Below are 17,330 nucleotides of genomic sequence, written 5' to 3'. Positions count from 1 at the left end.
GACGAGCTCTGTTGATACTATGGGACACAGCAGCGGACGTGTAGTCGGGAGGGAGGGTTTTCAAAACGCACAGCTGAGCGAATGCAGCAACCGCTTTGCGTTTAGGCTTTGTCCTAGATAAACAGCAGCCGAAATTCTGCACTTTTGATCGTTATAAATAAGCAAAATTTATTTCTAAACCTTGCTGATTTAGTCTATCCGTAGTGGGGAGTGGGTAACGTTTTTCATTGATGAATAGTTTGTTTAGAATCTCCGCCTGCGTCATACAGTGTCACAAATCACTAGAGTCACTGCAGGGAGATTTTTTTTTTTTAAATCCTCTAGTTGCAATCTCTCGGACTAGGCAAGAGAGAAAAAAATTCACTAGATAAACCTAAGCTATGTTCTGAATAGTTTACTTCTATACTGCACAACTATTTCTACAGGCAATACAGTATGCTAATTTTATACATGCATTGATAATCTGTTTGCAAAAATGTGCAGTAAAAGAGAACGCATGGAATACTGTATTCAAACCTGCTCAACGTCACCATCTGTTTCCTGAACTGCAAGAAATATTACATTAAACATCTTAATTAACTCATTATTTGACTGAATTGCCAGGAGCTTGTACAGACAAAACTGGAATAATACATGCATTAAAAAAAAAAAAAAAAAAAACGTTTTTCAAAAATAACTTAAATATGCACATAATTACAAAATGTGACAACAATATGGCATACTACTTTTTAAAACATTTAACCTCATAATCCATATCAGTTAACATACCATTTGTAAAAATATAGAAGCCAATTTTACCATGCTAAATATTAATTCTCTCAGAGTGTTCTCTCACATCCCCCTGAAACTTTTAGGTTTAGCAGTATTACTCACCAAAGCTTTGAATCTCTCCTCCAGCTTGTGGCTCAAAGGTCAATTTTCCGCTACCTTCCACATGCACACTGGCACACACAAAGGTTAACATGGAGGTGAGGCTGTCAGAAGATCGACCCGGTGTGTAAGCCATACAAGTGACCTTTTAACATGATTGTGGTTCATATCAGATCAAATTCTTCCCTGTTACATGATTATGGTCAAACCTCATTTTATAAAACAGGAAGTGTTTTCCATTTTAAACACATAACCCTATGCTTCATTCTACAAAAGCGGGTTTCATCCTAACAGAAGCCTCTGGCTTTCCTTTTTAAGGTTTCAGATTTTTTTCACAGACAAAAGCCAGCAATGTTTCTTCACATTAAGAATGCTTCAAAAAAAGTATGATGTCTCTTTTGAATTAAGGGAATAATACACCCATAAAAGAAAATTATATCATCTACTCAACCTCATATAAATGTTTTAAATATTTCTGAACATGCTTCAAAACCTTTTATGTTTAATGAAATGTTTGGGAAAACCATTTGTTAATTTTTGTGTGATCCATTGTTCATTTATAACCACTGAGATGCTATTATAGATATTAGATTTTGTTTTTAAATTTTCTGTTTTCATTTTTATTTTAGTTAGGGGGCCTATAATGCCCCTTTTACAAGATGTAATATAAGTTTCTGGTGTCCCCAGAATGTGTCTGTAAAGTTTCAGCTCAAAATACCCCAAAGATCATTATAGCTTGTTAACGCACCGTTTTTGTGTGTGTCTCTTTAAATGCGAATGAGCTGATGCTCCCAGCCGCTTTCCAGAAGAGGGCGGAGCTTTAACAGCTCGCGCTTCGGTTGCTCAACAACAACAAAACTGGAGAATCTCACGCAGCCAAAATGACGATCGTCAGTAACGGTGTTCATCCTTACATTGTTCAAACCGGAGTCGGACACTGATGGAGAGACTCAGGAAGAAGTTACAACTTACAAAATGCATCTGGATGTTTCTGAACGGTTAGTGGATAAATTTATGTAGTTGCTGTGGAACTGATTCAACTCATTGGCTAGCATGTGCCGTCATGCTAATCTTTTGTGCAAATTCAAGATGAATTGACCATCGTTTGTGAAGCAGTATGGAACGCAACAACATTCTACTACATCAAATCTTCCTCTTCTCTAAAGCAGCCCAACATTGCCCCTTTGTTGCGTGTTTTCGGGGACAGGGTGAATGTACATTTTATGGTTAGTGATGTCACTAAGCCAAGAAGAAGCTCGTTGTAGTCCCTACCAGCCGTTTGTTGTAGTCCTTAAACAGACAATTCTTTAAAAGAAAATATCTCCCTTTGCTTTGAACTTTGAGCATGGTAACTTTCCAGATGTTGTTTATGCTCAAACAGCAACATTACACACTAACTAAAGTTAAAAAAGTGAAATCATAATCAACCACCCCTTTAAAGTTTTAGTAATGTGTTTTAGTAAAGTTTTTTATATTGTATTTCATGTTTATTTTATATCAAGAAATGAAAATGTTTTTTATGGTTCTAGTTTTAGTTATAACAATAATAACCCTATAATGTGAACAATCCCTTTAAAATGGCAATTTCATCCTATAGTCATTTCAACTGAAGGCAAAGTTCTCAAGCACTAAAGTCAACAGGAATTACTTCATCAGGTTTCCACCTCACTGGCTCTTATCATGATGAAGTAATATATCTTGTTAGAATATTGCATTCCACATAAACAGAGTAAGTCAAAGGCAATACGTGTAGCCTACTTGTTCAAATGCACGAAAGTCTTCTCAATGTTTATTTACAGAATCGCATATATTTCTAGACGCCATAAGCATGTACTGACTCATCTGTTTTACAGAGTATACACCAACAGAGAACACGGATGTGATGAATGTGCTTCACAATATTAGACTTGATGTTGAAATTGCCCTTTATTAGTGTTTGGCTTGTCCTTTGTCTGCTCAAAGAAAAATTACAACACGTCGCCGTGAGCAATTTGCACTGTTAACTAAATCGTGCCACTATAATGGCAACATTTGGTAAGCAAGTGAGTGTAATTGAGCTGAAACAGTTCATGAAGGGCTCATGTGAGCACATATGCAATGTGAGCGCAGTGTGTTTTGTCATGCCTTGGCTAATGAGAACAATAAATCAGAAAGAAAATATAAATATAGGTAATATGTATGAACACAGAAAAAAAAAAAAAAAAGAGGTGAGAGGAATAGTATTGCAAGCAGAGAGCGAGAGAGAATAATAAAGAAGTTAGATTTATGGTGGCACGGCTCTTGGATGTCAGAAGTGATCCCGTTGGAGCAGGCAGAAGCCCTCCGGTCATATTTCACTGTTGCCGGGGGTCATTTAGCCCACCCCCTGAAGGGAGGGGCAGAGGCTGTAAAGCCTGGTGCAAATTTCTTGGATAACCCCGGAGGGAAGGCCTGCTTTGATTTATCACTGACCCAGTCACGGCCCAGTCTGAGGTGGGACTGTTTTGAGTGCAGGTGATTCACAGTAATTACAAGCATATACATGTTTTTATAGCCTTATGTATCTTCATTCTTTATGCAAAAGGAGAAAATAATGCCATTGCACTCAAAGTGCCCGAGCTGGAAAGTTATGTCAGCTTTTATTTTTTCCCTCGAGTGAGTTTGTGATCAGCAATTTGCAGCCACGCATACACTAAAGCACACACGATTCTGCCACGTTTGAGGCGACAGCTGTGTCACGGGCAATAAAAAAGCGTGGAGGGGTTGAGCTAGAGAAACAGATAGGAGAAAGAGAGAGAGAGGAGACGTGACAAATGCTTTTTCCTCAAAACATGAGAGCCAGCTCTGACAGACAGAATAATGGATTCAGGGATCCTTTGCGGCTTGAACGCATCTGTTTTCCAAGGCCGTGACAATCTAGCACGACCATCTAAATCTTCAAAACTGTGAATTCATGATCTAATGGCAGACACACAATAAGTGTGAGTCTGCTGCATATTCTCTGGTTTAATTTTAGGAAATGCCAACATGATAATCATTCAAATACAATCATTGATTCTTGGCTGTTTGTAGTCGTATAGTCGTAGGTCTCAATTAATAAGTAACAAAGCTTTTATAACCTACCATAAATACTTGGTCAACCATCTTCAACTAGACATGGTATTATTGCCACTTTCACTGGATGTACTTTTGTTAGTCCAGAATTTAGCAGTGCTTTTGATATTAGGGATCATTCTTAAAGGTGCCCTAGGATTAAAAATTGAATTTATCTTGGCATAGTCAAATAACAAGAGTTCAGTACATGGAAATGACATAGAGTGAGTCTCAAACACCATTGTTTCCTCCTCCTTATATAAATCTCATTTGTTTTAAAGACCTCAGAAGAACAGATGAATCTCAACGTAACACAGACTGTTACATAACAGTCGGGGTGTACGGCCACAATATTTGCATATGCCAGCCCATGACTGAGGCATTAGACAAGGGCAGAACGTCTGGATGTGCACAGCTGAATCATCAGACTAGGTAAGCAAGCAAGAACAATAGCGAAAAATGGCAGATGGAGCAATAATAACTGACGTGATCCATGAATACATGATATTTTTAGTGATATTTGTAAATTGTCTTTCTAAATGTTTCGTTAGCATGTTGCTAATGTATTGTTAAATGTGATTAAAGTTACCATCGTTTCTTACCGTATACACGGAAACAAGACTGTTATTATTTTTATTTTTTAAACACTTGCAGTCTGTATAATTCATAAACACAACTTCATTCTTTATAAATCTCTCCAACAGTGTAGCATTAGCCATTAGCCACGGATCACAGCCTCAAATTCATTCTGAATCAGTGTAAACAATATAACAGTATACAATACTCACATAATCCGACGCATGCATGACGAACACTTTGTAAAGATCTATTTTGAGGGTTATATTAGCTGTGTGAACTTTGTTTATGAACTGTTTAAGGCAAGCGTGAGCTCCGGGGGCGGAGACCGCACGATTTAAAGGGACCGCAACCTGAATCGGCACATTTCTAATGATGCCCCAAAATAGGCAGTTAAAAAAAATGTATAAAAAAAAAATCTATGGGGTATTTTGAGCTGAAACTTCACAGACACATTCAGGGGACACCTTAGACTTATATTTAACATTTAAATGTCGTTTTGGTGCTGGTCAATACTGGATATATGTTTAAAAGTTTGTGTATAATAGGATTTTTATTGTTTTTGAAAGAGGCTGCATTTATTTAATCAAAAATATAGTAAAAACAGGAAAATGGTGAAATATTACAATTTAGAATTACTGTTTTCTATTTGAATATATTTTAACATGTAATTTATTCCTGATGTCAAAGCTGAATTTTAAGCATCCCAGTCTTCAGTGTCACACGATCCTTCAGAAATCACTCTGAATTGCTTCTCAAGAAACATCCATCCATTTTCCAAACCACTTATCCTTGCTGAAGAATCATTTATTATCAATGGTGTGCTGCATAATATTATAATAAGAGACCAGCATTTATGTCAACTAGAAATCTGTCTTAGATTATCCGTCTTTACTGTCACTTTTGACCAATTTAATGCCTCCATGCCAAATAAAACTATTATTTTTTTGCCCCAAAAGAATCTTACTGACTCCAAACATTTGAAGTGTTTGATTTATTTACATTTATATTTTTAGTCATTGTCTAACATTCAACTAATTTAAATGAAAAACCATGTTCTATTTTTTTTTTTTTATTTAGACAAAATAGTATAGATTTTTTTTTATATAAAAAACAAACAAACAATCAAATTATGGGTGATGGGTTACAGGTTTTGAGGGAATTATATTATAATGTAACATTTTAAATAGTCCATATTAGTGTTACAACCTATCCAGGTGGTGTTGTAGGTTATAACAAACAGCAGCACTCTTTGTACTGTACTTGACATTAATTTACAGTTTAGGGATAAACTATAGATTTAGTTAATTTGTAGCAGATGAATATGTGAATATTATATAAAGGGTTGACAAAGCACAAACACTGAGACTTCGAAGCAAAATGTGTCACAACACTCCCTGATCTCCCCACATAAACACTTTGCACCAACTGTTCCCTGCAGTTCGTCATCTAACACATCCTGCTTTCTCTTTCCCTCTCAAATACATCTATCAATACACGCTTTACAGCCCACGCTATTGATAATCTCACTGTTCCTGTCTCAGCAGAACTTCAGCAGGATATTGAATATCTGTTTCCACACCAGAGACAGTTAATAGTGCAGAGGTTAATGAAAGAGCAGTATTAATCTGCCTTCAGGTGGGGGAGGTTTTTAACTCAACCTAACCTACTTTAAGAAGTCCACAGAGAGACTGTACAAATAAACTAGATCTGCGTTTCAACTCACAGGGAGAGAAAGACTCCGCAAAATTGTACCTCCAGGCAAAACACTTGTCAGATTAGGCACAAAGCCATCGGTGAAATTAGTGAGGTCAGATACAAGGCATAAATGATTCATTCATGTGTGCGCATGGTAAACGGAGCGTGAATATGTATGTATTGCATATATATGCAGGAGACTCACATATCGCCTTTTGGGAGCCGAAACTAGGAAGTCAATTAACTCAACCCCTGGGATTTGATAAATGGGTAAAAGATTTTAAAGGAACGGAGGGTGAGACAAGGATAACAGCTTTTTCTTGCACAATCCATTCTGCTGTCTGATTGCCTTATTCCACTGACCTAATCAGTCATGGACATATTAAACATTCCCACAGTGTCCACAGGCCTTGATTAAAAAAGTCCCCCCGAACTCCATGACTCCTGACCACGAATATTGAACATTATATCAATTCAATGAATCGTTGAAATGTTTGCATCACGAGTCCAAGTTTTATCATCATATCTGTAAGCAGTCGTTTAGATGATAAATAGTTAATTACATTGCCTTTTTTAATTGAAAGAATTTCAGGAGCATTAACCATAGCGGTGTGATTAATGACACCCTGCCATTTCTAAAATTGCAGTACAATATATACGTCTAGGCACTCAAATGAGAGTAAAACTCTGCCATGATGAAGAAAATAAAAATCCACTCTTCCATCCATCAGTGCTTCCTTGTACACCGTAATTTATTCTCCCACAGGATGAAGTAGCTGTATTTGCATAGCGCACAGCCATCAAAGAGGCATAATTAACTGTAACAATGGATATTAAAAAAAACATACAAACAAAGCACGAAATAGAGTGAGGCTAATTGATATCACAGAAAGTGTTTGCTGGTAGTTGAGGGCTTGTATTTATATTTTAGTTGTATATTTTAATGTTTTACTGCTAAGTAAAACATTAAAATTCATAAGTTGAAGTAATTTACTAATACTACTACTATTTTTGAAAGAAGTCCCCTGCATTTATTTAATCAAAAATCCAAAACAGTAACATTGTGAAACCGTTTTCTGTTTGAATATTTAAAATGCGGCAAAGATGAATTATCAGCATCAGTACTAAAGTCTTTTGTATCACATGATGCTTCAGAAATCATTCTGATATGCTGATTTGGTTAACAGTGTTGAAACAGTTGTGCTGCTTAATATCTTTGTGGAAACCATAATCAGAGCTAGCGGGGCAGAAGGTGGTGACGATTCTAGGGCCCCCCCCGATTTTAAACTCCACCAAAACGAAGGGGATGTACATGAAGGGGACAATACCCCTCCCCAGATCTGGAACAAGATTTCAAGGGGGCCAACAGCAACAACCTGCACTGGGGCCCGCATACCCCAGCTATGGCCCTGACCGCAATACTTTTTTTTTTTTTTTTTTTTTAGGATTCTTTGATGAATAGAAAGTTCAAAAGAACAGCATTTATTTAAAATAGGAATCGGTGCATCTCTAGTTACAAACGATCGTCCGGCCAGGGATCGGATTTCCCGCATGATCGGCCCGGATCGTTTACCGGCCGGTCAGTCTCAAGTCTTTCCGATTCCGAGCCGATCCATTTTCTTAAAAGTGGTACAGGCAATAATGTCAGCTGCGCGACACACACCCGCCTCCTCTCTCATTCGTCTCCTTCGCTCCGGATAAATAGTGCTTGTATCGCACATAACATTAGTCATTCCCAGGGTTGCCAGGTTTCCACAACAAAACCCGCCCAACCGCATTTCAGGGGGGTCCCACAGTAAAAATCAGCATTTTTGGCAGGGTTCTCCTGGTTAAATTTGCATTCCAGGGGCTAAATATCATGTTATTTGGGGTAGCTTCAACCCACGGAGATTAAAACAACCCGCGGCAACAGTGTAAATGTAGCCCAATTCCGCAGGAAAACTAAAGACTTGGCAACAATGGTCATTCCCGCAGTTTCGCACTCACACCAAAAGCATGCGCACCACTGATCTATATTAGTGGAACGCACAAACCGCTTCTCAGTCTTAGATTGTGAGTCACAAGTACCAAAATGTGTGGCTTCCTGTGCTTAAAGGTCAAATACATACAAAATGATGTCAAAATGCCTGTCTTGGTATTGAGTATTACTACTTGGTGTATGAGTATTCATGTAAACGGTCAGTTTAGGAACGTTAAATGGTTGAGAAAGAGCGCATGTTATGTAACAGTATATTGGATCCGTGCATAAACTCTTAAAGTGACAGCAGTCTAATATTCCTGTTGCTGTCTGTCATGTTAATCTAAGAGCAAAAGACAAAGAAAATCACTAACAAATACATTTTTTTTATTTTAATTGTAAGCATGAATCTGTATTTAATTTTTATATTCTTATTTTTAATAAAGACTATCCAGTGTTATTTTACATTTGATTACTTTAATTTCTTTAAGCAGATTTTCTAACCTGAATAAAAACCTACTCAACCTGAAGTTCATAGCTCTCTTTATTTTATTGCATTTGTGCTGTTGTTTGCAATTTGTTTATTTTATTTCTTATTTTATTACTGACTTTTTACCTTTTTTTTATGAAAAAAAACTTTGTTGAAGAAAAGTAGATTTTGTTTGTATATGCTGTCAGTTATGGTTATTAGAAAGAAAATCGGAATCAGCAAAAACTGGTATCGGCAGATCACATTAACAAAAAAAAAAAAAAAAAAAAAAAAAAAAAAGGAAAAAAAAGTAAATCGGCCAAGAAAATTGCAATCTGTGCATCTCTATTTGTAACAAAATAAATTTCTTTAGTGTCACTTTTGGTCAGTTTTATGCATCCTTTCTGAATATAAGTATTAATTTATTTCTGACCTCAAACTTATAAACAGTAGAATACATCCACAAAAATAATTTGATAATACAATAATCTTGGAATACACATGAATGAATTCGGAAAGGTTTGATTTAATGAAAGCAAACACTATGTGACTCAAGATATCTGGAAAAGACACAACTTATACACACACACCCACAGTAGTTTGTGGTTGTCTGAGAATGTACGGGTGTTCTGTGATAAGGGGAAACCCCTACATGCTTTCAGCCAATTCTTGTGACAGCTGCACGGTTGCTGCTGACTGACAGCTCACCAGACTAATCAGGTTGAGCATAGGTGAAGAAAAGCCCCCCCCATCTAGGTAGCTGGAAACAGATATTGCAACTGATTTTAGCTCAGCTGTTTCACATCCAAAGATGAGTGTTTTATTGCCAAATACCCACACACAGGCACATTATTTGGGGAAAAAGAAAAAAAGAAAAAGAAAAAGAAACTTTATTTCTCAGTACAAAGATATACATATTCTGACATGCAATCAAACAGTAATGCTTGCAACTTATTTAACAGTTTTCTGTACACTTTCAAGTACCACATTCTGCCAGCAACTGAAACAAAGAGGCCATTTTAATACATCCTGCTGGAGATGCATCTGCACACAACATACACAAAGCATGCGCACAGCATTAACAAATGCTCTTGTGATAGTTCACCCAAAATGAAAATTCTCTCATCATTTACTCACTCTCATGTCGTTTCAAATTTTTGTCCATACTATGAAAGTCAATGGGGTCCAACATTGGACCCCATTCATTTTCATTCTATGGACAAAAACAGTTCTTCAGAATATCTTGTACTAAGAAAGAAAGTCATGCAGGTCTGACATGAGGGTGAATAAATTATGACAGAATATTAGTTTTTGGGTGAACTATCCCGTTAATAAACCCAATAAGTGTGCTAGTCACTTTATATGCATAGTAACTCTCCCTAAATAAGAGTTTTGTCAAGTCCTGAAATAATGCTTTAAGATTCACCAGTAAGAAATCTTGAAAGAGGCAAAATTATATTTGAGCATGTTATGAAAACGACATGTAAAAAGTACAAAAAAAGGTTCAGAAAATTTGAGAAGACTGGTATTTTTAGAATATAAGTTAAGAGTAGTCTGTTGTCTGAGGTAGACAGCTGGTTAAAACCCGCTGCCTGTTGTGTGCAAGCACCTGACATTGGGCAGATAATTGACCTCTGACCCCCTGAACTAGACCTCCCTGGCCAGTCCAGGGCCTTAAAAAGCAGTTTCCATGGCTTCAGCTGTTGTGAATACAGCAGGAGCAGCATTTTCACATACAGTCTGTCATCAGCTAGGAGGACACACATGTACATCTCTGTCTGAGACTTATTACTTCTCTTCTGCTAACACTCGGCTACGCTTTGGTTAAATATAATTATCCACAGCACATTTATATGCACAAAATTTACAGAGAAGTGCTTCAGTTACTTGGGATATGGAAGTAGTACTACAGTCAACCGTGGACTCTAAACTGCCCATGCTTGAGTGGCCCATTTCCCCTTTTCCCCCTCTCTCTCTCTCTCACTCCCCCCTTCCCCCATAGCACCTCCTCGGCCTGTCAGAGTGCATCATGGGAACACTTCAGCCTGCCAGCAGATTGTCCAAGGCTGCCAACGGAACGGATGAATAACTTCTATTCATCATTATCTGAGAGAGAGCGAGAGAGAGGGGCAGAAGAGAAAGAAACAGAGGAACTGTTATAGGATAATCAACTCACTTTTACGAGACAGACATCTGAAGAAAACTTCCAGGTTATATTCCTGATGTCAGAGGTCACATTAAAGTCCATAATCTGGAGTTAGCCCTGAACACATAGTGTAAATGCCAGGAATACCCTCACATCAATCAGAGGCTGCTACATACACAAGCAGACACATGTATGCACCTTAACCCAAATGATGTGACCTGACCCAAATGCCCTGGAACTGCTCAGAGATTTATGCAGCACATCTTGTGCCGCATACATCTGCTGCACGAGCAGGCACTGCTTATTTGAACATTTCATCTATTTCACTCCAATTAATTTTGTTTAGACTGGTGAGAAAACCACACATATTATGATCTGAAATTAGCAATTCATTGTGGTATGTCACATTATTACATTTTTTTTATATGCATTTGTTTTGTTTTTACTATTACTATTATTATTATCAACTTTATTTTTGATATTATTTTATCAGTAAGTCTAGGGAATAAAACAGGAAAAATAGGTGAGGTAAACCTAAAAAATGTGTATACTGTATACATATGTACAAACCCGATTCCAAAAAAGTTGGGACACTGTACAAATTGTGAATAAAAAAGGAATGCAATAATTTACAAATCTCATAAACTTATATTTTATTCACATTAGAATATAGATAACATATTAAATGTTGAAAGTGAGACATTTTGGAATGTCATGCCAAATATTGGCTCATTTTGGATTTCATGAGCGCTACACATTCCAAAAAAGTTGGGACAGGTAGCAATAAGAGGCTGGAAAAGTTAAATGTACATATAAGGAACAGCTAGAGGACCAATTTGCAACTTATTAGGTCAATTGGCAACATGATTGGGTATAAAAAGAGCCTCTAAGAGTGGCAGTGTCTCTCAGAAGTCAAGATGGGCAGAGGATCACCAATTCCCCCAATGCTGCGGCGAAAAATAGTGGAGCAATATCAGAAAGGAGTTTCTCAGAGAAAAATTGCAAAGAGTTTGAAGTTATCATCATCTACAGTGCATAATATCATCCAAAGTTTCAGAGAATCTGGAACAATCTCTGTGCATAAGGGTCAAGGCTGGAAAACCATACTGGATGCCCGTGATCTTCGGGTCCTTAAACGACACTGCATCACATACAGGAATGCTACTGTATTGGAAATCACAACATGGACTCAGGAATACTTCCAGAAAACATTGTCAGTGAACACAATCCACCGTGCCATTCGCTGTTGCCGGCTAAAACTCTATAGGTCAAAAAATAAGCCATATCTAAACATGGTCCAGAAGCGCAGGCCTTTTCTCTGGGCCAAGGCTCATTTAAAATGGACTGTGGCAAAGTGGAAAACTGTTCTGTGGTCAGACGAATCAAAATTTGAAAAACTTTTTTTGGAAAACTGGGACGCCATGTCATCCGGACTAAAGAGGACAAGGACAACCCAAGTTGTTATCAGCGCTCAGTTTAGAAGCCTGCATCTCTAATGGTATGGGGTTGCTTGAGTGCGTGTGGCATGGGCAGCTTACACATCTGGAAAGGCACCATAAATGCTGAAAGGACAATCCCATACCACATACTGCATCAATTACAACATCATGGCTGCGTTGAAGAAGGATCCGGGTACTGAAATGGCCAGCCTGCAGTCCAGATCTTTCACCCATAGAAAACATTTGGCGCATCATAAAGAGGAAGATGCGACATGGAAGACCTAAGACAGTTGAGCAACTAGAAGCCTGTATTAGACAGGAATGGGACAACGTTCCTATTCCTAAACTTGAGCAACTTGTCTCCTCAGTCCCCAGACGTTTGCAGACTGTTATAAAAAGAAGAGGGGATGCCACACAGTGGTAAACATGGCCTTGTCCCAACTTTTTTGAGATGTGTTGATGCCATGACATTTAAAATCAACTTATTTTCCCTTAAAATGATACATTTTCTCAGTTTAAACATTTGATATGTCATCTTTGTTGTATTCTGAATAAAATATTGAAATTTGAAACTTCCACATCATTGCATTCTGTTTTTATTCACAATTTGTACAGTGTCACAACTTTTATGGAATCGGGTTTGTATATTGTGTTAGTATTATTATTAAGGTATACAGGTATACATAAAAGAAGTACACATTCAGACAGACTGTCTGAATAAAAACCAGTGTCAAAAAGGTCTCTTTATGAATGTGTGTTTGAGTGTGTTCTCAGGGCAATCTCTGAGATGCTTGAATTACTGCACTCAGTGACATAATTGCCCTCTTCTACACCCATCCATGTCATATTGCTCTATTTCTGCAAACATCTGACTAAATGAACTAGTACACATGTAAGAACACCAGATTAAATGGTACATGAATGGATCAGAGAGTGAGATTGTGTGTGTAAACACTTTACCTTCTTGGTAAGCTCCATCTGCCATCACCAAATGGAGGATTTTAGGATACAAGTGCTGGTGCTCAGTTCCCAGAATGCTTTGCACCATGCTAGAGCCCATTGCAATGTTCTCATCTTCATCCTCATGAATCGCCTAAATAAACAAAGAAAATTCATACAAATAACAATCTAATACTGGATAAAGCCATGCAATCCAATTAAAGTCCATTAAAGTCCTAACAGGCATAATTCACCCAAAGATGAAATTCTTTCATCATTTACTCACTCTCATGTTGTTACAAACTTGTATGACTATGACTTCCATTCTTCTGAGGCAAACAAAAGAAGATATTTTGAAGAACACTTGGGTCCAAACAATATTTGCTTTACAGAAAATCATACAGGTTTGGAATAAGAAGAAGGTATAGAAGCTTGTTTCCGCCAGTAAATAAAAAATAAAAAAGGTAATTGCGATTTTTTAACTCACTATTTTCCTCACAATTGCAAGTTTATCTCTCAATTCTGACTTTATAACACGCAACTGCGACTTTTTATCTTGCAACTCTGATTTTTTAACTCGCAATTGTCTATATCTCGCTATTCTAAGAAAAAAAAGCGAAATATAAACTCAGAAAATGTCAGAATTGTGAGATTTGTAATGACCTTTATTTTTTATTCAGTGGCGGAAACAAGCTTCCATATGAGGGTGAGTAAACGATGACAGAAATGTCATTTTTGGTTGAACCAACCATTTCAGTTAAGAACTGTAAAGGTCCTGATATACTTCAAATAAAATCAAAGAACAAACTGATGTGACATCATTTCGAACAAAATCAGGCCAAAACGAAGTTCGTTTTGTGTTCTTTTTGGAAGTTCGAAATGGCTTGCCAAAGTGAACTTTAAGGAAAAGTTTGCTCCAGCTGCAAAACACCTTTGTAACTACCATCGGTCCGTGACGCTAACGTAATAGGAGATGTGCGCCGAGGCTCCGCTTTCACTCGCGTGGAACGGTTCTCTGACTCATGTCGTGTGTTTGAGTTCATTGAGTTAAGATCTCTGCGGGTGAAAACATGAACACACTGGATAGCCGCTTTATAGTACAAAATTAAGTTGTGCTTCTGATAAAATGAGGCACTGACACTGTTTTTCATGTTTGATACTGTAAAGCTGCTTGACTTTAAGCACTAAGTGCTAATTTGTAGAGCTTGTGCTAACATACCCATGTTGTTATGATCAGAAGCTTTTCTTATGCTTTCTATAAAAAATGCTTGCGGTTTTCTCATTTTTGTTGTTGTGTTTATTTTGTTACTGAGAAGTGAGTGCACGGCACATACTGTATTTACATATTCATCTAAACGCCACTCTCAGCAGTGTGGGTGGTGTCAGATGTTCGTTTACAGTATATCGCTGGTCACGCATTTTTTAAACTTTGTTTTACCCCTAAACGAAGAGCGAAAAAGAACTTTGCTTGAAGTATATCGGAGCCTTAAGGTCATATTCACTACAGAGTTTCTTAACTTAACTTTTTTGCAACTGGCAGAAAAAAGTAAAAAAAAAAAAAGCAACAAATTACTGCAGTTTATTGCACTTCCAGTGTGACAAACTATATAAAAAGCATCATAAGGCAGCACAAATAACATTCTTAAAGGTTAAGGATAACATCTGTATCTAATTCCCAGAATGAACCCAAAGGCTAAAAACAAAACTTAGATGAGTGTCCTCTTAGAAGTACATGGCTGCATTGTTATTGGTGGTGTTTGACCACTAAAGACCTCTTAGATATGCAGAATTTCCGCAATGCATTCAACCGGGCATAAAACCACTGAATCTCACTGGAGACATGGTAAGAGTTGACATTTAATGCAAAACTCAGACCTTGATCTTGTTGTAGGCTTGGATGAAGTTCTCAAAGCCCATGGCCTGCTCTAGATGGAACCGCAGCTCCTCCAGACGACTGAAGATACTGTCCTGTTGCTCTAGGTCTTCGTCGTCCTCTTCCTCGCTGTCATCTGCATTCATACCCATGCACAGGTATAAAGACATGCTACAATATATCACAAAGTTCACACAGCGAGAGTGTATTGTTGTGGAATATTGGCTGATACCACGCTGACCTATGTCAGTATTGAAAGTGTTATTTGCCATTGTCACTCCACACACTGTAGTCAATCAATCATCAGATTTAATTAGCCAGAACAATATCTTTAGTTCAATAAATATTTGCTTTCATTTCCAGTGTGCTTAGCAACAAAGTTTTGAACATATTTGTTTGCGATGTATTTAGGATACAGTTCTATTGTGTTTGTAGATGCAGTCAGCAATTGTTTAGAGTTTTTATGGGTTGTATTGATCGTTTATGGACATAGTTGTGTTTGTGGATGGTGTCAACATCTGTGATGCGTTTATAGATGCGGTTAGCTGTTGTGTTGTGCTGTTTTAGTGGATATTGTAAGCTGTTGTGTTGTGTTAGCGGATATGGTTAGCTGTTGTATTGTTTTAGAGGATATGTTTAGCTGTTGTATCTAGCTGTTGTGCTTTTTTAGAGGATATGGTTAACTGTTGTGTCTAGCTGTTTTGCTCTGTTAGCGGTTGTATCTAGCTGTTGTGCTGTTTTAGCAGATGTGGTTAGCTGTTGTGTTGTTTTAGAGGATATGTTTAGCTGTTGTGTCTAGCTGTTTTGCTCCGTTAGCGGTTTTATCTAGCTGCTGTGCTGTTTTAACAGATGTGGTTAGCTGTTGTGCTGTTTTAGAGGATATGTTTAGCTGTTTTGCTCTGTTAGCGGTTGTATCTAGCTGTTGTGTCTAGCTGTTTTGCTCCGTTAGCGGTTGTATCTAGCTGTTGTGTTGTTTTTGAGGATATTTTTAGCTGTTGTGTCTAGCTGTTTTGCTCTGTTAGCGGTTGTATCTTAGCTGTTGTGCTGTTTTAGCAGATGTGGTTAGATGTTGTGCTGTTTTTGAGGATATGGTTAGCTGTTGTTGTTTTAGAGGATATGGTTAACTGTTGTGTCTAGCTGTTTTGCTCTGTTAGCGGTTGTATCTAGCTGTTGTGCTGTTTTAGCAGATGTGGTTAGCTGTTGTGTTGTTTTAGAGGATATGTTTAGCTGTTTTGCTCTGTTAGTGGTTGTATCTAGCTGTTGTGTTGTTTTTGAGGATATGTTTAGCTGTTTTGCTCTGTTAGCGGTTGTATCTAGATGTTGTGTCTAGCTGTTTTGCTCCGTTAGCGGTTGTATCTAGCTGTTGTGTTGTTTTTGAGGATATGTTTAGCTGTTGTGTCTAGCTGTTTTGCTCTGTTAGCGGTTTTATCTAGCTGCTGTGCTGTTTTAACAGATGTGGTTAGCTGTTGTGTTGTTTTAGAGGATATGTTTAGCTGTTTTGCTCTGTTAGCGGTTGTATCTAGCTGTTGTGTCTAGCTGTTTTGCTCCGTTAGCGGTTTTATCTAGCTGTTGTGCTGTTTTAGAGGATATGATTAGCTGTTGTGTTGTTTTTTGAGGATATTTTTAGCTGTTTTGCTCCGTTAGCGGTTGTATCTAGCTGTTGTGTTGTTTTTTAAGATATGTTTAGCTGTTGTGTCTAGCCGTTTTGCTCTGTTAGCAGTTTTATCTAGCTGTTGTGCTGTTTTAGAGGATATGTTTAGCTGCCGTGTTGTTTTAGAGGATATGTTTAGCTGTTATGTCTAGCTGTTTTGCTCCGTTAGTGGTTGTATCTAGCTGTTGTGCTGTTTTAGCAGATACGGTTAGATGCTGTGCTGTTTTTGAGGATATGGTTAACTGTTGTGTCTAGCTGTTTTGCTCTGTTAGCGGTTGTATCTAGCTGTGGTGTCTAGCTGTTTTGCTCTATTAGCAGTTGTATCTAGCTGTTGTGTCTAGCTGTTTTGCTCAGTTAGCGGTTGTATCTAGCTGTTATGCTGTTTTAGCAAATATAGTTAGGGGTTATAATGTTTTAGAGGATATGGTTAACTGTTGTGCTATTTTAGAGGATATGGTTAACTGTTGTGCTATTTTAGAGGATATGGTTAACTGTTGTGCTATTTTAGAAGATACAGTTAGCTGTTGTGCTGTTTTAACAGATATGGTTAGCTGCTGTGTCTAACTTTTTTGCTCTCTTAATGGTTGCATCTAGTTGTTGTGCTGGTTTAGCAGATATGGTTAGCTGTTTTGCTGTGTTA

General features: G+C 37.6%; 1 protein-coding gene and 1 long non-coding RNA gene across 6 annotated transcripts in view; one reads left to right on the top strand and one right to left on the bottom strand.

Moving 5' to 3' along the window:
- The first annotated feature begins 4,299 nt into the window (after positions 1 to 4,299).
- Positions 4,300 to 17,330, top strand: part of LOC137018359 (uncharacterized) — a 13,428-nt gene continuing 397 nt past the window's right edge. The window contains exons 1-2 of the long non-coding RNA XR_010894902.1: positions 4,300 to 4,374; positions 15,058 to 15,197. This is a non-coding gene — a long non-coding RNA (uncharacterized lncRNA). The remainder of the gene's footprint in view (positions 4,375 to 15,057; positions 15,198 to 17,330) is intronic.
- nek1 (NIMA-related kinase 1) overlaps positions 9,241 to 17,330 on the bottom strand; it is a 50,011-nt gene continuing 41,921 nt past the window's right edge. For all 5 annotated transcript variants that reach the window (XM_067382965.1, XM_067382961.1, XM_067382962.1 and 2 more), the window contains 3 exons: positions 15,042 to 15,175; positions 13,188 to 13,320; positions 9,241 to 10,748 (listed from right to left, as the gene is read on the bottom strand). In XM_067382965.1, coding sequence (XP_067239066.1) covers positions 10,735 to 10,748; positions 13,188 to 13,320; positions 15,042 to 15,175 — 281 coding nt within the window. In that variant the 3' untranslated portion in view covers positions 9,241 to 10,734. The remainder of the gene's footprint in view (positions 10,749 to 13,187; positions 13,321 to 15,041; positions 15,176 to 17,330) is intronic.

Source organism: Chanodichthys erythropterus, chromosome 4 (genome assembly GCF_024489055.1).
Source record: "Chanodichthys erythropterus isolate Z2021 chromosome 4, ASM2448905v1, whole genome shotgun sequence".
In the NCBI taxonomy this organism is placed as follows: Eukaryota; Metazoa; Chordata; class Actinopteri; order Cypriniformes; family Xenocyprididae; genus Chanodichthys; species Chanodichthys erythropterus.
This window is presented reverse-complemented; position numbering and strand designations above follow the sequence as displayed.